At 37.8% G+C, this 22149-nt stretch overlaps 1 protein-coding gene across 9 annotated transcripts in view; it reads left to right on the top strand.

Annotated features, from left to right (window-relative positions):
* ASAP1 (ArfGAP with SH3 domain, ankyrin repeat and PH domain 1) overlaps window positions 1–22149 on the top strand; it is a 151203-nt gene that overhangs the window by 57691 nt on the left and 71363 nt on the right. For all 9 annotated transcript variants that reach the window (XM_085572569.1, XM_085572568.1, XM_085572567.1 and 6 more), the window contains one exon: window positions 21899–21971. In XM_085572569.1, coding sequence (XP_085428695.1) covers window positions 21899–21971 — 73 coding nt within the window. The remainder of the gene's footprint in view (window positions 1–21898; window positions 21972–22149) is intronic.

Below are 22149 nucleotides of genomic sequence, written 5' to 3'. Positions count from 1 at the left end.
GAGCATGCGACTGTTCAGGCATAACAAAATCAAAGCAGCTGGTTGAATAGCTTGGAGGTTTGTGTTTGTGCCAACCTTGCCAAGACATCTGTGTTCTATAAGACATTAAGGGGAGAAGTTGATTTCAAATAGTTGTATGTTTTTGACGACCTGGCATTTGAATACAGGTCTTGTGTAAGTTTCCTTAGTCAAAAATGCAGCATGCCATGTACGGTGTCTTCCACTCCAATCTTTCTGAAATTCAAAGTGTTTTAGTAAGAGTCTGTTTTAATTTGAAGTGTCAATTTTATATCAGCTGTTCTCTTACCAAGCAGAGAGGTATTTGGATTCATTGCAACAGTTGAACCAGCATTGAGTTTTGCCTTGTGAAAACTAGGGGGACAATCTTTGCTTTTGGGGTTTTTGATTAGCTGTTATATCACTCAGCTGTGACACTCTGAGATGCACAAGTTATTTGGCTTTTAGCTCTGAATTTCAGAAATTATTGCCAGAAGAATACTGTATGGTAGCTATGACTGAATCTTTGGAATATCCTTTTTGAAGTAGACCATTGCTTCCAGCTAATTGGTTAAGAATGTTTTTTTCTTTAAGTTTCACAAAGCTTGGAGTATAACTGAGGTTTTATTTTTCCCAAAGATTCTCAAAATATCCAATACACACATTGTAATCTAACACTCATCCTAATTCCAGGAGTCTGTGATACCACACTTAATTTAAAATTACACTTGTAGGATTCAGAAGATACTGCTTCATGTATCATGGAAAATGATTGCTTTCTTTTAAGACTGATGATTCTCTGAATTCTGTGAGCTCAAGTGAAGTCATTGCCACTTTGTTATAGGAATAGTACTTTATTTTGGCTAGGATACTGAATTTATAAAGTTAAATACTGGTATAAATGGTTTAGTTCTTAAACTAAGAGAAAAATTGAGAAGAGCTACGATGCTGCTAATTGCTGTGTAATGTTTGTTTGTTTTAATTTTAAAGTCCCATATGTAAGAGCATGCATACATTTGTTGCATTAGGTAAATGTGTTATTACTCAAGTGACCATGAAGTTTTACCATGTTGTTAAGTGAAGGCACCTCAAGGTAGTAACAAACATTACTCAATTTAATGTAACAAACAATCTGAAAAAAATCTTTGGAATTTAAATGTCTTATGTATTCAAAGAAGTCTTACTTAACTATTAGCAGTATGAAATGTGTAAGTGTGAACTATTTGTTTGTGGAACTCATAATTACAGGCCAAAACCTAAGTCATTGTTTTTCATAGTTTCACAAAGTTTCAGAACAGTAGCACCTGTTCCTGTAGGGCCAGGCCTGGCGAGCAGCTGAAGGTGCTGTCTCTGCATGAACCTGAGCAGAGCAGTCCTGCCTCTCGTCCAGCCCTGGGCTGCACATTCTGCTGTGCCTGATGCAGAAATGCATGTGGAAGGCACAGCAGCAGAGCTTGGGTTGTCTACTGGGAAACCATTTCTGGAATAAAATTTGAAAAATCTGTTTCTGCATTCAGTACTGCAAATCTATTTCTGCAATTAGTACTGCCTATAGTAGAACCTTGAGAACAATTCCTTTTTGTTTTTTAACACCATGGGTTTTAGGTTTGTATTATATCATATTAATTAGTGGTCAGTTAATCTATTAATTCACTCAATTGTTTTGTTAGACTATATTATATGTTCTTTGGTTGGTTTTCAGTTATCTGCTGAAAAAAGCATGCTAAAATGTGTCACTTTTCTGTTAGTTTTTGGGTAGGTAGTGGATTTCTTGGGTTTTTTTGGAAAGATGTGAAGTTTTCTTGAGATCTCAGCCAAAACGGCTGCAGATAAATGTGGTTTGCAAGCTGTTTGCAAGACACAGATTGAGTGACAGACAGAAAGAGAATGGGGAAAATGGAGAATTGAGAAAAAACCCCATGGAATTCTTCAAGTGAAAGTGGGAGGAGGAAAAGACTAGGTGGAACAAAGACTGGGCATAGAATAGGTGAGCTTAGACACAGTAAGGATTCAGAAAAAAAGAGGAGCCCAGAGAACTTTTAACATCAGGCAGAGAAAAGGACACAGTGTTATGTGAGTTGACTGTAGATCTTTCAAGTCAGTAAGTTAAAGCAAATGTAGTCAAAAGGGGTTTTATTTTTAACAGCACACATCAAGGCTTCCTTTGAGAAACCAGAATGCTTTTAGAGGTGCATGTAATGCAGCTTCTTGGAGCCAAGGCCTGAACTTGGTGAGGGTGAGATTTTCTGGTTTTGCAGTGGGTTTTATGTAGTTTTTGGGGGGGTTTTAAAGTTTATTTATTTAATCCAGTCCTTGACAAATTCACTGATCTCTGGGATACAAATGAAGAATGTGTGTTATCTTGAACAGCTCTGCTGAGAAATATGTGCCTTAATTTAATCTAAAATATCTGTGCTAGCTTGTATGTAGACCTCAGCTTTGCTTTTACTTTTTAGGGAGGAGTAACCTTACAGTTTTCCACTTTTAACCTGCTGTCTCTTGCTGTCTTCCACATTTGACCATATTTGGATCTGGCCTTCTGGTTATTTTGTAGACTTAAAGGAATCTTCTTTGAGTTCATGTTGCCTCTTATCCTTGCTAGGGACTCCCTGTGAATGTGCTCAGATGTTACATATATCCCTTTCATGCTGTCAGTACAAACTTGAAAAGAGTGCTCTCTGTCATGCTAGCAAGTGCTGTCTTGTACTCCTCCTCTGTGTAGGAAAACATTTTCATTTCTTTCATGTGTTGCCTCTATCAGATCAGAGACTTTGTCTGACACTTGCAGAGTTCTTACCCCAAAGGAGTTTGGCTTCTGTTTGGGCAGCTTGGTAGTATAAGTAAGAACACTCCTGCCTTTGCTATGATAAAACTTTCTTTTCTTTTTCGTTTTTAGATTATATTACCCATGAAGAAGTTGTCATTAATTGGTCAAGTCCTTATTGCTGTAGAAATTAATTTATTTTCTTCATTTTTTAAAGGAGATAGGAAATGGCATGTACATCCTATCAGGTTTCTGATGATTTACAAACTTTCAAATAGATCTTTATATTAAAAAATAACCTTCTTTTGTATGATATAAAATTGTTAATGTTGGAAAAGGCCACTAAGGTCATCAAGTCCAACTGCCAACCCAGCACCACCACTGTGTTCACTAAACTATGTCCTCGAGTGCTACCTCCATATGTTTTTTGAACACTTTCAGAGATGGTGACCCCACCAGTTCACTGGACAGTCTGTTCCAAATGATATCGCCTTAACTCCTTGAGTATCTGAGGTACAAGGTGTACAATCTAGAGAGACACAGTCCTTTCTAGCTTTACTCTGAAATCCAGGGGATAAATTAGTCTGTGTGGTAAAAGGCTCATCTCTAAAACCACAAAAAGACCCTATGAAATGGTGGCAGATTGGGAAATGGAACATCCCAATCTGGTTCTTCCCAGGTCTGCCACAGGAAGGTGATCATTTCCATGAGACTTATTGTGGGATGGAGGGGAAGACCATCTATAAATTCTTCAGGATGTGTTATGGAATGTTTAGAGAAAGGGCAAAAGGCAGGGTCTGTGATTCTGTAAAAGAGGATTTGTAAAAGTGATTTGGAGCAGAAGAAGCATAGGAAGGCAGAATGGGGGAATAAAGGGGCTAGTCATGTATTTCTGGGTGAGGGGGCTCTCTTCTAAATATATTTGTATATATGGAGTATTGACTGCCAGTGTCAGCCCACAGTCCTGACTGAAGTGGGACTGTTGGGTGTTAGGGGCTCCTGCACTTTGGTGTCCAGTCAGCTGGAGAGTGTGCCCTGTGTGGAGGTGTCAGTGTGCACCAACAAGCAGGACTGGTATTGGCCTGGAGAGTGGCTCAGAGGCTTGGAGCCAGGTATTGAAGTAGCCATAAATCTGAGAGGGACGGAGAACAGAAGTCTGCCAGTTGGCTGATTGAGGGACTCGCAGGTCTAACCAACTCCTGCAGCCATGATAAGATCTCGGGCCTGGTGGAGGGTTTGTGTGTCGTGTCTGTGCACGAGGCACGTCGCATGGCAGTGATGTACTTTTGTCCATGGCAGCTGTAATGGAGCATGAGGAGCCCTTTGTGCTCTGTCTGCTGGAATTACACACTCAACCTTTGTCCTGGCCAGAACAGGAACATGGGACCTCACCTTTACTGAGCTATGGGAATCAGCAACACATGAGCCACTTGGAGGAGTTTCTGTGTATGGCTGTCTTTTTCCTCTGCTGTCTTTTTATCTTATGATACAAGGTAGACTCTGGATATATCTAACATGACCATTAGGCTCTTTACACATTTCACTTCAAAATAAGTGTTTTGGTAAATTGTATGTCTAAGGATAGCAAATCATCACTGAGATATAGCAAGTATCTTCAGATTTTCTTTTTTTGTGGAGCCCTCTGAATCCTGTTGTCAAGAGGGTCACTTTCCTCTTCCTGCAGTAACTCGGTCACATCTGCCCTTTTCTGCACAACCTGTAACCCACAGTTCCCTCTTTCAAGGAACAATAATGAATAGAATGTATAGAAATGAACATAAAATTTACAGAAGTGGAGGATGAGCAAGCACAGTCATCTTAGTATTGCCTTCTGACAATCAGACTCCTCTGACAGTAAGAAGTCTTTGATAAGGGTCTCAATTTTCAATACTGCGGTGTTCTAATTTGGAGCATGAATGTTGTTTTGAATTAAATTTCCCTAATATTCCTCTTACCATTCTGTGTTTTATATCCTGGACCAGCTTTATAGAAGACAAAACTGGGTTTGTTTTGTATGAAAATAAACTGGAGGATGCACTATCAGGTATTACTGAGCATTCAGTGCACAGAGCAGTTTAGATCTGGTCTGGAGTAAACCTGCTATTGAAATGCATCTTACATGGATAAGTTTTGTTTCATAGATCCTATCCTATTATTGGGCTCTACTTGTGGCTATAGATATATTTTCTATTTCATGGAGCAGCACAAATATGTGGGATGATTGGTTGGTTGTTTTTCCTCCTTTAAACAATAGCAAAGCTTCACCTAGGAGGAGTTCCCTTCTTTCTGATGTTCTCTAAGGGGTTTTGTTTCTGTGCACCATCCTGATGAGGCAGCTGCAGGTCACATATACTTCTTGAAAACATTCGGGATTGCAAATCAGTTCACCCTTCCTTATTACGGTGTGTATTTAAATGCTTTTCCACTATGCTGCTTCTTTCTCTTCTTCATTATTCCCTCAGTGCTTATGACTTTGTCAGTTGAATGTCTGTAAAATAATCCTTTGTTTATGGTCCTCAATCTCTGCCTTTCATCTTTTTATAACTGTTGTGAAATGTACCATACAATCGCATCCACCATGGGAGCTGGTTAGCTGCAGTTGCCATCACCTTCTGTATTATGTGACTTTAACTATGATATTTCTGTTTTGTATATTATACAAACTCTATGTAACATTGGCATTAAATCAGTCTATTTCTAAATTCTGTAACTCTCCAATTTTGTGATTAACAAGTGTTGCCTTTATGATTATTCAGTATATAACTAGAATTTGAACATGTTCCAAATGTGAATGCTTAGAAAGTAGTTCTTTACTGAATCTTCTATTTATATTCCTCATGTGAAAGAGCTGGAGGTTTTCTTACTTTCCTCCTTGTATTCAGGCAGAATACAAATCAGCAGTAGGATTTTTTTGCATCATTGCACACAGCTTCCTTTTCTACTGCTCCGTTCTATTTGTGTCCTGCCTTCAGCCCTGCTCGGATGCAGCCCTTAGCATTCTGTGCACTACTGGCTTGCAGGCAGGCAAACAATGCGACGTTCATGAAAGCTTTGAAAGACTGCAGTTGCCAGGTGTAGGATTTACTGTGTTCTAGCTGCGTGCTGGTAACTTCTAATAAGCCAAGACAAAATTAGAACCCTACAATATTCTCTTGTGAATTCACAAGGAAAGATTTGTGGTCATGGGGATGTAAGTACCTTTGCTTGCTCAGCCCATAGCTGTCTCTAACCAAGGTGAGAAATGGATGCTTATGGAAAGCGTGTAGAAGCAGTTTGCAGTGATATTTCTCTTGGTATGCAGTTCCATTGCTTTTTGAACAGGGATATTTTCAGCTGGAGTTGCATAAAAGCTATTGTGATTAAACCATGACCACCTGATTTAGAGGTAGCATCACGACCATGTCTTTTACAATTTCTGTTTTCTCTACCCTCAATTTAATCCAAACCTGTGATGATACAAACTGGAATTTTATTGTATTTTGCCTGATGGATGTTAACAAAAATTTTTTGTATTTGTTTGTATTTGGGTCAGGGTAGATACTTTTCAAATGCAGCATTACTCATTCTCAGTGCAGTAAAGGGCTGAATTTACCATGGTAGGTTTCTACAGTGTCTGATATACTAAGATTCTTTCCAAAAAAGTATATGTATAAAAAAAAAAAATCTATATTAAAAATGTTAATCTTAAAAGGCTCGGAGCTAACTTAATACAGTCAGTTCATTTTTCTGTAAAGGATTATGGATTTTATTAAAACAAAATGGCTTTCTGGGAAAACTTTCTACTCCTAGTGTTTCAATTTAATGCATTAGTTCAGTAACTTTCCATTCGCTGCATAAAGACTGGATGTCCTTGAGTCACATAAAGAAGTTAATTAACTTTCACTCTTGGTGTGTATAGGGCAAAAGTTAGAGTATCAGACAGCTGTCCTTGTAGAGACTACAATACGTCACGTTTTTCTTTTTCTATGACTATAAAACATTCTCCAACCTATACATGAAGCAATTACATTCTGTTCTATTTTTAGTTTAAAACATACTGTAAAATATGCAACAGAAATTTGAATGAATTATATATTTTGCTTTGAGTTTATTCATTTGATTTTTAATGGAGTGCATCAATTTGATTTGTAGAATGGGGGGTAATGTCTAAGGGGTATGTACATTTAAAAACAAAAATATATTAGATGTTTCATTGGTGTGGTGATAATAATTGTTCAGTTAATTCCTTGCTACTTAGTTACTGTTAGACCTTTCAGAAAATTTTCCCCCTTCTGTGTGCAAATAGCTTTTGGGCATTTGCAATGATACGTGATTCTCAGATCTGAAGAGGAAAAAATGTCCTAATTTTCTGCAGGACTTTTGTGACCTTTTTTCCCACATTTTTTGCTGAGGTTTGTCTGTACTTGGTATTGTGCATATATGCTTATGTACTGGTGAATCCCTTCTTGTTACAGCTTACCTAACAGAAATGCCATTAGTGAGAGGAGAAACATTGTGATGGGTAGTCCAGAAGTTGGTAAGAACCTAGGAGCTTTTCTGACACTGCCAGCAGTAGAGGATAAGGGCAGTAAAGGGTAGAGTGGTAGTGATACCTTCTCCAGTATGGTCTCCCCATCTCCAGTAACATGCAGCTCAGGGTATGGAAGAACAAAGGTATTAAATTTATATTTAATTTAAAGGCTGTACTGAGTTTTCTTCCATGACTTTACCCATTTTGTCTTCTATTTTTCAAAATATAATTTTCAAATTCACAAGGAGATCCAGAGCTTACCCTATGTGATGCAAAGCACTATACTTTTCCTTTTTTTTTTTTTTTTTTTTTTTAATTTGCTACCTTCTGGTTTGTTTAAAGTCCTCTGCCCTTTATGTTGGAACAGACTATGTTCAGCCACTGACTATGAACCCCACTTTGCCATTTGGGATTTTTATAGGCCAGTGAGGCCAGGCAGGGTGCTTGGCTCTCTGTGCTGCCATGTTCTCCACTCCAAAGATGAACCTTGTGCCTGCTCTACAAAGATCAGAAGGGCTGTACTTTGTCTTGGGTAAGAAGGAGGAATAGCTGAGACTTTTGAAGGAGCTGCTCTGTGAAAGGAAATTCAAGGTGAAATATTTCTAGAAAAGCTACTGTCAATTTTCCACAACTTCTGTTGCACCCCTTGGTGTTTTCTTTCTATTTAGTGCTCTGTTGAAGCCAGCATCTGGCATACAGAACTGAATTCCCCCTTATTAAATATCACCTTTTTCTGAGCAAGAAGTGAGCTGAGAGAAAGTGCTGTCTGCTTGGAGTGATGTCTGATGTAGTGGATAAATGGTGTTATAAAAGCAGCAGGAGGTATTTAAACCAGGTTACTAGACAGTTAATAATATAGAATGCTGGAAGTTACATAAAGTGCTTTTCAGATTTTGCTCCATTGATATTGTCAAGTGCAGTAACTCTGTAGCTGCAGACATAAAACTTCAGACCATTCTTCAGCCATGGTTTATACACTTGTAAAGATCATGAGAAATGGCATAAGGAACAGAAGTGAGTTACTATAGTTTAAATAGTTGACTGAGTTTCTGAAGGATAGAACCATTTTAAAATCAAGAGAAGCAATATAAAATTTAAACAGGAAATCTGTAGACAGAGTGAGGCCTGCTTGGTGAAGAAGATGGAATTTAGCCTCTGTGCATGGATAGTTCTGCCTTCTGACAGAGTTGTTTTCTAAGCATTCCAGTTTTACAGTCTCAAAGTGTATCTTCACAGATCAAAAGTAGGTGGATTGCAAGGAATGCAGCTCAGATGGAATGGATCTTAATGTAGTTGAAGTATGAAATATATCCTGTCTTCTCAGGACACATGGCAATCTTCATGGAGTCCCAGAGTGGGTAAGGCTAGAAGGGACATTGGGTCATCTGGTCCAATGTCTCTGCTCAAGCAGCATCATCCCAGAGCACATGGCACAGGACTGGTCCAGAAGTTTCTTGAATATCTCCAGTGAGAGAGACTCCACACCCTCTCTGAGGAATCTGTACTGGAGAAATTCTTCCTTTTTTTCAGGTAGAACTTCCTGGACATCAGTTTCTGCTCATTGCATCTTGTCTTATTGCTGAGCACCAATTAGCAGAGTCTGGTCCATCTTTTGACACCTCCCCTTAGATACTGATAGACATTGATGAGGTCCCTTCTCTGTCACCTCTTTTCAAAGCTGAACAGGCCCAGCTCCCTCAGCCTTTCCTCATAAGAGAGATTCTCCAGTCCTTAATCAACTTTTTTCCTGCACTGGGCTCAGTCCAGGAGTGTCTGCCTTGTACTGAGGAGCCCAGAGCTGGAGACATCACTCCAGGTGAGGCCTTGCCAGGTCTGAGCAGAGGGGCAGGATCACCTCCCTCAACACGCTGGCAATGCTCTTCCTGATGCACCCTAGGATAACTTTGGCCTTCTTGGCCACAAGAACAAACTGATCTGTGTGTGCAAGTATGTGCATCCTTGGAAGGGGTTAGAGCCACCCTGTGTACAGTTGTGCATCCTCATTTGCAATGGCCAGAACCCACCAAAAAAGGCAATTTTAGTCTGATCTAATTCTTTGACTTTGTGATCACTAGTGTGCTGGTACAAAGAAGGTAATGGGAATGAGTGGTTGGAAGCGGAGAAACAGGAAAACTGTATTTTTCAGGAGCTGTGAAGCTACTGATCACTCTAGCTTGCCCCTAGAACCTGCAAGCATTCCTGTTGTCCTGTTGCTTTTAGTCATAAAATACCTGCTGGAATGTGGAATGCTATTGATTTCAGCCTTCATTTGCTTAACAATTTCATCTTTCCTGTCCAATTTTTTGTTATATTGCTTACCATTTTTTCTATATATTCATTTTGTGTTCCAAAAGTGAATCTTTTAACCATACACATACATTTGGTGTATATTGTTGGACATCTATTGTATTTTTTGATACTTGAAACAGTTGTTACTTCATCAGGAAAAGGAGAACAATCCATTTTCATTCATAAGCCTCCAATGAATTAAATTGCATTTGGAGGTATTAAATTTTTATCAAAAATATTATAAGGAAGCTGCAGGAATGTAAAAATGAAGAAAGTAGCTGTCTCACTAAAAGCAATAATGAAATAGTACTATATTTATTGGTGATAACATTGTGTTATGTCACATAGCATCAAAGTTTGAAGGTGTTTGTCAAGTGAACAAACTGTGGCATGCACTGTAGCATAAATTCAGAAGTTTCTGTTGTGTTTACAACTTTGTCTTGGCAACTTTGTGAGAGCTACCGTGCTGTTACTTAATTTTAAAGTACTGCAGCCTGTTAATATATTAGTTTTCATGTAAAATTATTCCTTGATTGTTGAAACCTCTTGATTGTCTTCAAGACTGATGTTGATGGATGTTGTCTGAGGTTAATTTTATTTAAGCACTAGCTGCATTCATTTGATTTAGCTAATACAATATTTAGAGTGGGCTGAAATGAATAAATTGTTTTTGCAAACCAAGGTAACTACCAGATAAATGCTATAATCTAATGGGGTTTAGTATTAGTCTTAATTTTGTGCTTTGAGGGGGAATGTATAATTAAAAGGAAAAAAAATTAGACTAAAACATGAATAACTTGTTTTTGGATTAAATATACTTAATTATGTAATTACTGCTCTTTTGGATGGATTTCAGATTATGACATTACTTTGTCCTATGTTTAAATATAACTTATGTTCTAATTCCATATTATACAAGCATGAAAAAACGACATGGTAAGAATCAAATTTGTCCATGCACTCTTGTTAATCTGTGGTAGCAATCCTGGTTTTCATTTGCTTTCCCACATTCCTTTCTCCATTCTGAAACATAAATTGTATTCCTTATTTTAGAGAAGGATATCGCCAACCTGTGTTTTTTTGAAGTGACGTACATCCTCATCATAGAATCAGAATGGTTTGGGTTGGAAGAGACCTTAACGATCTTCCATTTCCAACTCCCTGCCCTGGGCAGGGACATTTTCCACTAAACCAGGCTGCTCAAAGCCCCATCCAACCTGGCCTTGAAGACTCCCAGAGATGGAGCACCCATGACTTCTCTGGGCAGCCTGATCCAGTGCCTCACCACACGCATAGTAAAGAATTTCTTCCTAACATCCAAACTAAATCTACCCTCCTTCAGTTTAGAGCCATTCCCCCTTGACTTTATCACTCCATACCCTTATAAAAATTCCCACTCCTGGTCTCTTGTAGCTCCTTTAGGTACTGGAAGGTGCTGTAAGGTCACCACAGAGCTTTCTCTTCTCCAGGTTGGGTAGCCCCACCTCTCTCAACCTTCTTTTCTTAGACTGCTGTTTAGATAAAACAAACCAAAATAAACACAGCAGAGTTCGTTGCACAATTATATTCATTGTGGGTGTCTAGTACAAGTGTTAGCAGAAGTGTTTTATGCTTGAAGAAGAGAAGGATGATTGCGTGTGGTCTTTTCTACCGCCACTGAACATGAACCTTCTCCTTCAAGTCCTGCATGTATGGGGAAGTTCTGTTCTTTGACTAACTTTTGCTTTTGAATCTGTGGAATGTGAATGCTTTTTTCCTGAGTATTTTAAAGAATATTGTTGCTAGTGTAATTTAGCTATGTTTAGGATCTTGGCTATGAATTATGCCTGAAGCATGATATTATTAAAAAAAATTATATAATATTCTCCAAGGGCATCTGTTCTCTAATACAGTAATAAAAGAGAAATAGTATGGGGCTCTTTTTGCAAAATACAACACTAGGTTAAAAATTGCTGTGAAGTAAGTAGCAGTTTGCTTGCAAAGTACTCCATGTTTTCTAAAGTGCTGAAAATTGCTGTCAAATTCTAAGTTTCGCTGTGGTTTTAAAACAATACCTTTAAAATCAGCACTGTATTTAAACTGTCCTTGGTATGGAAGGGAAAGTTGTAAATTCTGTGTTGACCCAATGACTGACAGGTCATACACACAATTTAGGGAATTTAAGGTTACCTTTACACTTCAGGATTGTGGTGTTAAAATATCCTCTTCTTGCACCCTTGATTGATTGCTGTCACTTATACACTTGTACATGAATCAGAAATAGTTTTCTATGCATAACCAGTTTGCAAGTGGTCATAATGTGTGCCAGCATCCCCAAAATAAACCCTACAGAGTATAATCAAACACAGATCTTTGCTTTAGTTTTGATATCCCTTCTCATTTCACTTTTTTTACTTGTATATTGAGGAAGCAGATTTTAATCTGGTTTAAAGTAGTAGATAGAATTATTCTGGTAATTAAACATATATATAATCATATGTATTACACACATATCTGTGGCTTGGTTTTCTTCAGCCTATATAGCTTTTAGAGGTCTGTAGGTTTTCTGTACCACAATGAAGATGAGATATACATCTTCATTTTCTACTGTGCATTTATGCTATTTTTGCATGTTGATTGAAAGGCAATGTAGAAGAAAATAGAAGCTTTGAGATGAGGCTTTTATTAAAATACTGGACTTGACTATCCTGATTATTGTGTTTCCTTTTCTATAATTTTCCCACTAAATTATATATGATCAGAGAATATATTTATATTCAAGAACACAACATGGAAATTAAAAGATTAATGCTTCACATCTAAATTATACTCTTGTCATTTTATCTTTCTTTTTTAAGGGGGTGTCTCCAATCCCCTCATTTATGCATTTTGTAAAGCTTTAGACACAGGCTAAGCAGAATTAGAATTGGATTAAAAACACAACTCCTACTATATATAGTAAAATTTCTGATTTCTATTTTTAAATTTACCTTAACAACGGCAAAGAATTGAATGTATGCTGATTTTATAGATTGGTTCTGGATGGGTTTTTATTCTTCTTTCTGTTATTATCCCATAGTGTCATTCTGTGTTATTCCCTGTAATGAAGATTGCTTGTAAGATGATGGGGTCTCTTAGCTGTTTACATGAATGTAGCTCGAAATTTCATAAGTGGTGGTGGTTGAAGTTTTAACGTGATGTAAGATGAAATCTCACTGAGTCTGCCATCATTGCAGTCTCCATAAGCAGAGGAAAACTGGGCTGTAACAGTGTCCCATAATGTTGTAGTAGTCTTCAAGGTCTGTGTTATACTGGAAATCCTATATTTTTTTTATTAACCTAATGAAATCCTTGGAAACTGCAGCCTCAAAAAAAGACAATTTTTGATTTTTTTTTTTTTTGCATGAAACAGTGCATTAATATACTCACTTTTTTCTCTGAATGGAATAATTTTGAAATTGAATATTGCAGTCTTCTACCGATATATGCATTTAAATATTTCTTCAGGAGGTAGGAGGAGAAGGAGCATGAGTTGTTTCTGTTCTCAAGTAAGAGATCATGACTGTTCCTTCACCTTAGCCAGGGCAATTTATTTTTTTCTTAAGAGGATTTCTAATAGTAGTAGTAATGGCTGGTAGAAGGTCCCAACAATGCCACTCAGGGTTGGAGTTTATGGAGCCATGAGATGTGAGTGTGCTGTGTGCCTGGTGCCTATAACGCCATGGAGAGACTGTGTTTATTCCTGGGTGCCACTTTGGACTTTATTAGCATTCACAGAAACTGTGTACAATATTTGAAGAATTTTGCAGCCAGTAAAGATAGCTAGTCCTGATCAAGTGCATTGTCCCTCCCTGAGAGTTACTGGGATAACAGCTTAAATGCAGAGCCTGATACAAAATATTTTGTGGCTTTAGAAAAAGAAGGAAAAGAGTTAAGAGTACAAAAAATGTTTTGTAGTATATAACTCTGGTGCTGTAACTGAAGAGCTCTCCTGTTAGTGAAATTTACAATCTGGTATAGTGAAGGGAGCAATTTTATAGAGACTTCTCTACTTTTTTCCAGTTCAAGTTGGTAAGAATCCCATTATTAATAAGCCTATATATGTTAGCACATCTATTGAATGTGGTTGTGTTTATGTTGTTTGTATGTCATCTTCTCCTCACTTTGTTTCTTTTTGAAAGAACTTGCCTCGAACATTCACTGTCTTCTGATGAAAATAAATAATCTTGTTCTATTTTTTGGGGGTCTGTTAGTGTTTAGGTATGTCTCTTGCATATAACCTTTTCAGGTTAGATTTTTATTAAATGAAAATGCCACTTTGTAACGTCTTGGGTGTTTTAAACTACAAGAAACTTCAACTAATTATGCTGGGGAAAAAAGTAATTTTGTAAGGTAGTATTTGGTAGCCAGTACTCACACCCAAATCAGTGTATTTCCCCTGGCTTTTGTAAAAAGTATAAGGAGAGTTTTGCAAGAATGCAGGGAGAGAATAGGCTTTTATTAGTTTAGGATTATTCCCTTTGTGCTTTTAAAACAGTGCTTAATAGATTGCTGATGTGGACAAGAAGAATCAAGTCACAGGGAAAAAAGACTGACGATGTGCCATGACTCGCTAAAAATTCAAGTGCAGCAGCACTCATTATTTTTAAACACAGGAGCATTTGTGATGTAGGCAGATTCTTGGGTGATGTTCTGTGCAGCCACTTGCTAGTGCTGTGCAGCCTTAATGCTGGCAAAAGGCATGTGTGCAACCTGGGAATCAGGGACAGTGGCATCTTCAGGAGCTGGGAGCCTGGCTGTGGGTGTGCTGGTTCTGAGCTGAAGCTGTATTTTTATCCCAGCAGTCATGCCAATGCGTTTATCCAGCAGCTGGGGTAAGAAACAGGTAAAGTTGTGCTGCAGTGACATCTTAAACTGGGGAGGTTTTTTCACTGGTTTTGCTGTTCTAGGTTTCTGCACTATTCAGCTTCACTGCTGCTGATTGAAGAAGTGGGTTTGTATGAAGTGAATGGTAGCTGTTCCAGCAGCTGTAGCTAGCTCAAGGTGTGTTGTTGCCAGTGTAAAGATGTTGTCACTAAGTAGTTATGGGTGCCCCACTGTGTCCAGAGAACATGTGGATGGCCTATCCCTGGAAGGTTTCAGTGCCAGGTTGGATGGGGCTTTGAGCAACTTGCTCTAGGGAAAGGTGTCCCTTCCCATGTCAGGAGCATTGGAACTAGATGTTTTCCAAACCATTCTCTGTTTCTCTGATATTTATCACCAAGATTAGTTTCTACCCACTAAAGCTGGTTTAGAGCCTGTGGGAGAAACTGTCACTGGATGGTTTCAAGTGTTGTCACTAATTGTGGGCTTTTCAGCATCTTCTACACAACAAAAATTAGAGAATAAATCTGATCAGTGTCATCAACATTCCTGGAAACAAATCCCTTAGCTTATTTTTCAGATATCTCTAAATGTGCCGTGTGCACAAAATAAGTTAGAAGTATTGATATAACTCAACTGAGAACTAAAAGGAAGAAATTGCCCAAAATGTTAAGCTTTCCCAGCTGTGTCAGAACTTGCACAGAATCCAACATCCACACCATGGTCATTAGAAAAAATGTGATGCTAACTTCATTTTATGCAGAAGTGATCATGCATAGATATTGACTAGTGTCTACATTCTTGCTCTTGCAGAAAAGGCTGCTGGGTAGAAGTCTGGTTGCAAAGAAGGATCCAGTTGTAAAACAAATTACAATCAGCAATACTGTGCTTTTACAAGCAATATCAACTGTGCTCCCATTTGAGTAATACCTGGAAAATAATTAAGTGGCTATTATTTTTGAGGTTAAGAGCGCACACAAATGAGCTGGCTCATCTCTTGCGACCTTTACAGCACTGGAGGTTGGTGATTTTTGTCACATATGGGGAGTTTGGAGAGGCTGTTGAGTTGCATCAGCCCATGTAGCTAAGAGCAGATATGAGGAAAGTTCAACTGATGGAATCAATGTTAAATTTTGACATTACCTGAAAAAGTACTTTTAGGAAAATGTATTTACTCAGTTTGATCACTGAATGCTTTTTTTCATTAGGTTGTGCTTAAAACTTGAAATTTGCAGAGTAAAGACAAGGTTTTAAAAATAATGTTTTTTTAACTAGTCTTCTTTTTGGAATGGCTAGGAAATGGTGGTGTATGAAATGATAATGGCATCAGTTATTACAGTGATAAGTGCTTGTTGATGTGTTGTTTTGGTTTGCTTCATCTCATTGGGACCCTTGGGGTTTTCTTAAGTAATTCAGCACAAGTTCAAGCTGGACCTTTGTATATCTACGTTTTACATAAAGAGGTCTCTAGAAAACTCTTAACACTTGAATACTCCTATTTTTGTCATGTAGGCATGTGCTGAGACCAACAACTGGAAACAATTTTAATTCTGGTGACAGTATAAATTGAGTGGAGAGGGAAGGACAGGAAGGGTGATTTGAATCACTTTTCTGTGTTCAGAATTAAGTGGGTTTGGAAGCCTGCTTATTTCTGAGTGAGTGAGCTACATGAGACCAGCACTTGATGCTAATCTTCTCTTTTGGTTATATTTCACTGTGGCAATTATAGGGATTTGTGTAGTTGCAATTTCAGTGGCATGCAATAACTTACTAGCTGTCTAGTCTGTGTTTATTGTATATCCAATAAAGTCTGGACTTTATTGTGAGGAAAGCTGATACTGCTGCTGCACAGCCATAACTTTGTAAGGTGCTATTACTCTACTTCATTCCATGGGTCCTGTGACTGGGACTTGAGCAGAGGGCAAGCATGTTTTATAGTATAGCCAGCAGTCACTTCTGTGCCAAGGTTAGAGAAGTGTGTAAATTGGTAAGTGAAAGATTTACTACTTTTAGTCCCTTGAAGCTGATAAATCATCCATGTGTGTTTCATGAAGTAATTATTCTTGTGTCTGACAATACAGGCACATGACTACCAACTATTCATTACACCCATTTATGTGTATAACATCAAATATTTTTATATTTCACATTGATTACTTTTTTAATATAAGAAAAAAATTTATTAAAATACATGGAGGGGTTTTTATGTTGAGTTCATAGATTGTGTGTGCTCAAATTGCATTCAAGGTTTTTTCATGGGTATGTCTTGTGCAAAATGTTGTAATGGTTTAAAATATTTATTCTCTGGAATATTATTTTTTGTGGGCAGGTTCTGGTAATGGTAGGATATGGAATCTTTTAGGGTAAACCTTATGCAAATGGTGTGAATTTCTAAACTTCCTCTGATATAAGCATGAGTGGTTTGTTCCAGTTGGAAAATATATCTCCTTTGGATAATAATCTACTTGGGGATTAATAATATTCTATAATATATACTGACATATTAATGTGATAGTTGATGTCTTGAGCTACTTTTTTCTTTCGTTGTTATTAGGCTGAAACAGAAATTAGTGGGTTTTTTTACCCCTCTTCAAATTGTAAAGGTTTGAGAGGTACACAAAATGTATTTGATGTTTTAGTACTCTGGTGGGCTCAATGGGCAGTAGCATCCTTTGTGCAAATGTGTGCCACTGGCTTGGTGCTAATTTCTAGAAAAGCTAAATTTAATATGTGTGCAAAGCACTTTTGTGGTTGGTTTCTGGATAGTAGTTTTGTGTTAATAGAGAAACAAAGGATTATGTTTTTTAAACCATGATTTTCATGTGTATTAGCAATAAGCACCTCAAATATTCATAAGTATGGTTTATAGTATGTAGACTTCTGTGTACAAACACATCAGGACAAATATAGAATCACAGAATGGTTTGTATTGCAAGGGACCTTAAAGTTCATCTAGTTCCAACCTCCCTGCCAGGAGCAGGGACACTTGCTAATATAATATAAGTATTTATGCACATACATCCCCATAAATATATACATATCTGTACAGAATAAAAATATACAAGGTTTTAAAGAAATAATTAGTGGTTTATCTAAATGTGAATCTGTCAGTTTTTACCATCTCAGAGACAGATGGCAAACTAGAATCTACCACTTTCCACACTGTAGTGTAGTATAATTTCTGGTTTAAAATTTAGAGACTATTAAAATGGAGCATGGTCCCAGAATGGAAATACCTTTCACCTGAGAAGAGATCAGGCTCTTGAGAGTTGAGGAGCGGCAAAGCAGTGTCTGTCAGTGTGAACAGCAGTGGAACATGGTGTGAGTTAGGGGATGTCAGCATATACCTCTCCTGACCTGGCCCTGATCTGTGTGCTGTGGCAGGTTGGTAAAAGCTACCCAGTGATCTACATCAATTAAATGATCCACTGGGAGAACTCACCTTGTCTTCAGCCCAAAATTAATCTAATTAATCTAGTTTTATATCTTCAGATGGACAAATTTTCCATTCACTGGTATGAATAGCTACCTGTGAATGCACGTCTTAGGAGGGAAGAGGTGCCTTCTCTGAATGTGAAATGGTAGCTGTAAGTGCAAATGTCTGTCAGTGTGTACTGCACTGATGATGGAAGGTGGGCTAAAAAGGAGCTTTAATGGGACTTTTGGCAGCACAGCAGCTCCTGAGCTGGGTCATGGTGTAGCCTACAGGAGTGCTCTGGAGTGAGGCAGCAGAGACACTGCTTTCTTCAGCAATGCAGATTTGAATCAGGTTGGTGGCTTGAAATGGCAGGCTAGGTTCAAAGCAGCCATATTTTAACAGAAAGGAGAAATTATATCTGGAGTAACTATGTGGAGAATTCCACACTGATTAGTTAGAAGAGCTGATGTTGTACGATTAGATTTTCTTCTTGAGCATAAGCTTCAATATAAGTGAATGCAGTAACCTGAAACTTCAGCAAAGCCAGAGAATCTGCTGAGAATGAGGAGCAAGGGGCATTCCTTGCTTCATTTTATTTAAGCAGATTAAATATGGTAGTTGTTTTGGTTCTTTCTCATTTTTTCCCCTTCAGTTCTCTTTTTTTTTTTTTTTTTTTTTTTGTGAAAACTGATTTTGCTTTATTTTGAGCTTGCCTCCAGAATGAGCATTTTCCAGAATAAAACTTTGTTCAGCTAATAAGGTAGTGAATCTGTGGTGTAGGTCCCTTTAAATGAGTCATCTTTCCAAAATGCATGAGAGGGTAAGAAAATGTTATTCTGTGGAACTTATAAAAGCCTTCTGCAAAATGGTATCATGGAAATGAAGAAAGAAGCATTTGTCAGGAGTGGGTGGTGGTAAGGAAGACTTCATAGGTAGGAAGGAGTGCCACTGAATACCCAGAGATTGTCACAGAAGCCCCTTGGCTCTCTTAAGACAGTTTTCAATACTATAAATGTATGCCACTTTTAATGGATGATCAGATTTTGTGTCTTCTATGATAGGCAGTTAAAATATTTAGTATTCTAAATACTCAGATGAAAATTAATGGATACTGCAAAATCTTGTTTTAACCTAACTAGGGAAAGCAGGGCTGTTCCTGTCTAACATGCTGAGAAGGTAATATTACTCTGGAATAATAATTGAATTGAGCATTGAGTGCAGCTTAATTCCTTTGCAACACGGTGCAGTTAAAAATTATAAGGAAAAAACATCTAAGAGAAATGTAATATATTTGGAAACAATCTGTCTCCAGTTATATAAAATAAACAAAACAAAAACAAGCAACGAAAAAAACCTCAACACCCAAAAGCACCTAAGCAATCCTACATAACAGGTTTTGTGTATTTGGTATGTAAGTGTGTTTTATTTATAGTTTTGGACTATGAAGAAGTAGTTCATGTAAAAATTGTATTTGCAAGTATAAAATACAAAATTGGCCTGTGATGTCATTTTCACTTAGATCATTGGCTCCTTCAGGCTGTGGATGTCATCCTTGTGTATTGCTTTACTCAGTGATTCCTCTTTTAAAATAATGAATGTTCCCTTTCCTCCTGCTCTCACATTAGTGATTGCATCTAATTCAATAGCAAATCCTATTTGGAAAATTCTTCTAGTCTGCTTGTCATAGTCTTTTAGATTGATAACTTCAGGAAAAGGTTTCCTGGGGTTTTTGTATTTGTTTCTTTCTCCTGAGTGTCCAGTTTGCTTCAATACTAGACCTTGGCACAAAGTTTTATCTCTCAATCTTATAAATGTTAACCATAGTCTTTCTTTCAAAATATTGGTTTCAAATTGTTATCCTGTGTTCAAACTCTTAGTAGACAAGTGAGTCATTATTTTTTTCTGGTCATTGAAGATGGAGAGAACTTCAGTAGAAATGTATGGTAGCAAATGCTTGACATAGCAGGCAGGCAGGAGCAAAAGCTTTTGACAGCATTTTTAGAGGAATCAAAGAGAAGCACTTGCTGTGCACTGTCTTGGAAAGGAACACTGAGTTCCCAATATTTTATTACATTTAAAAATGGTAACTTTTCCTGGCAAAATGTAAGTCAAGTCAAACCCACTATTTTAGTGGGGAGCAAAAGAAGTAACGATGTTTGCAGTTCTTAATGTTTTAATCCATTGTTCTGCTGTAAATGGAGAAAAAAACCCCAGAGATAAATAGCCTCAGAAGGCATTTTTACAGCTTTTGTGGTTCCAAATGTTCTAGTTTTTGCTGCCACAGGAGTGGTTGTATGATTTGAGGAAATGGTTGTTTCCAGTTAAGGAATAGAAACATTCCATTTTATTTTGTTACAGATTATCATGTATTGTTCAGCTATAACATTTTGCATGGTTAAAATTGGGCTACTCAAAACAGAACCATTCTATGTTAATTGGTTTCTCTCAGTATGGATTCCTACTGTAAGTGTTCGCACACAGGAACACTCCATGTTTGGAACTTGCAGATGAGAAGAAGCCTCACGTTTACCTGTCTCCAGTGCTTAACGCTGTTGTTGACCTGCAGCTCCTGGTGTGGTTTTCTGGATCTTCTTAATGCCCAGTGGAATATTCTTCAATTATAGAATCCTAGAATGGTGTGGGTTGGGAGGAAAACTAAGTATCATCTAGTTCCTTCACCCCTGCCATGGGCAGAGGCACCTTCCAGTGGACCAGGTTGCTCAAAGCCTCATCCAACCTGGCCTTGAACACTTCCAGGGATGGAGTAACCACAAGTTCTCTGGGTAACCTGTGCCAGTCCCTCACGACCCTCGCAGTAAATAATCTCCACCTAATATCTAATTTCAACCTACTCTCAGTTTCAGGCCATTCACCCTTCTCCTATCACTCTATGGCCTTGTAAAAACTCCCTCTCCAGCTGTCTTACAGACCCAATTTTCCAGATATTGGAAGGTGCTGTGAGGTTTTCTAAGACTTTCACTGCCAAAACCATCTCAGTTTTAACAGTGAAAGATCTGCTTATGGGGTGTTTTCACTCAGTGTTGCTGGTGATGTCCGTCTGTGAGGAAGTAGGAGTAGCTGACATTGTGCTTTGTTCTGCCAGTCTTCAGACCTCCAGGAGCTCCACAGTTTAAACTTTTTGGATAACAGAGCTGTGCAAGAGTCCCTGCAATGTGAATGGTGTGGTCTCTACCAGGTCCCATGCTCAGTTGTGCTGCTGTCCTGACAGTGGTTCTGAGTAGTTCTCCAATCTCCAGTGATTTGAAAGTGAATATAATATGGCAAACACTGCCATACTGTTTGCCATCCTGCAAACACTGATCTAATGCTACCTAGGTGATGGGAAATTGCCTGTGATCTAAATGGGGAAAAAATATAGCAAGCTATAAGTTTAAATATTTCTGTGTATGATTGGAAATCTAATCCTCAATTCATCATTGTTTAATAACATTTTCTACTAGATCTTGGAACTGTTGCAGAAAATCTGAAATTCTTAAAGAAGTAATCTTGAAAATGCATATTTGATGATGATGATTATTTTTATTCTTCAGTCACATTATCTTGCACAAAAGCAGATATTACTCCTTTATTTTAATTTACTACTTTTCATCTGCTGTACTTTTAGAGTTATGTTGTAGAATTTGGTGCAGGGGGTTAGTGCGATTGTGTATAAACACTATTACTGTGGGAGAATCACAGATGTTAACAAGCAATTTAGGTTGCAGTAGAAAATGTAGGGCTAGTGTAGAAGCATCTGTTATTTCTTGTTTTGGGTCTTTTTCCACAACATAATGCAATTGAATAAAATCTTTGTCCTTTGCAAAACTAAAAGTGTTTTTCTTCTAGCGCTGTCAGTACTGTTCTACTCTGTTGTCAGAGCGTTTTCAGTTCAGCTCTTTAATTCATCCTGAAGGGGTTGAATGACCCCAGTCCTTCCCACAGTCTGAATCAGTTGTACCTGAAACCTTTTCCAGCCTGTGAAACTACTTATTTTGTGAGTTTCTTTTTAGTTGTTAAAGTATATTCTAGCAATCAATGAAGTAAAAATTTAAAGTTTGTTTCCTTCTTGCTGTTGTAGGCATTAGATCAAGACAGAACTGCGCTACAGAAGGTGAAAAAATCTGTGAAAGCAATATATAGTTCGGGGCAAGGTAAGACATTTTTTTCAGTTTTACACAGGAACCAAAGCATTTAATTTCAAGTTTGAGATGTCTTGCAATTCGTCTTGTTGAAATGTATAGCATAAGCAATGCTTAGGAGTATTGTTATTGGACATGAAATGAGTACACAGAAGCTTAGTAGGTTTAAAAGAGGAAGACCTGATTTTAT

The sequence above is a fragment of the Lonchura striata genome, chromosome 2, assembly GCF_050655825.1.
Source record: "Lonchura striata isolate lonStrDom1 chromosome 2, ASM5065582v1, whole genome shotgun sequence".
Lineage (NCBI taxonomy): Eukaryota > Metazoa > Chordata > Aves > Passeriformes > Estrildidae > Lonchura > Lonchura striata.
Note: the sequence above shows the minus strand (reverse complement) of the source record. Positions and strands in the feature narration are given on the sequence as shown.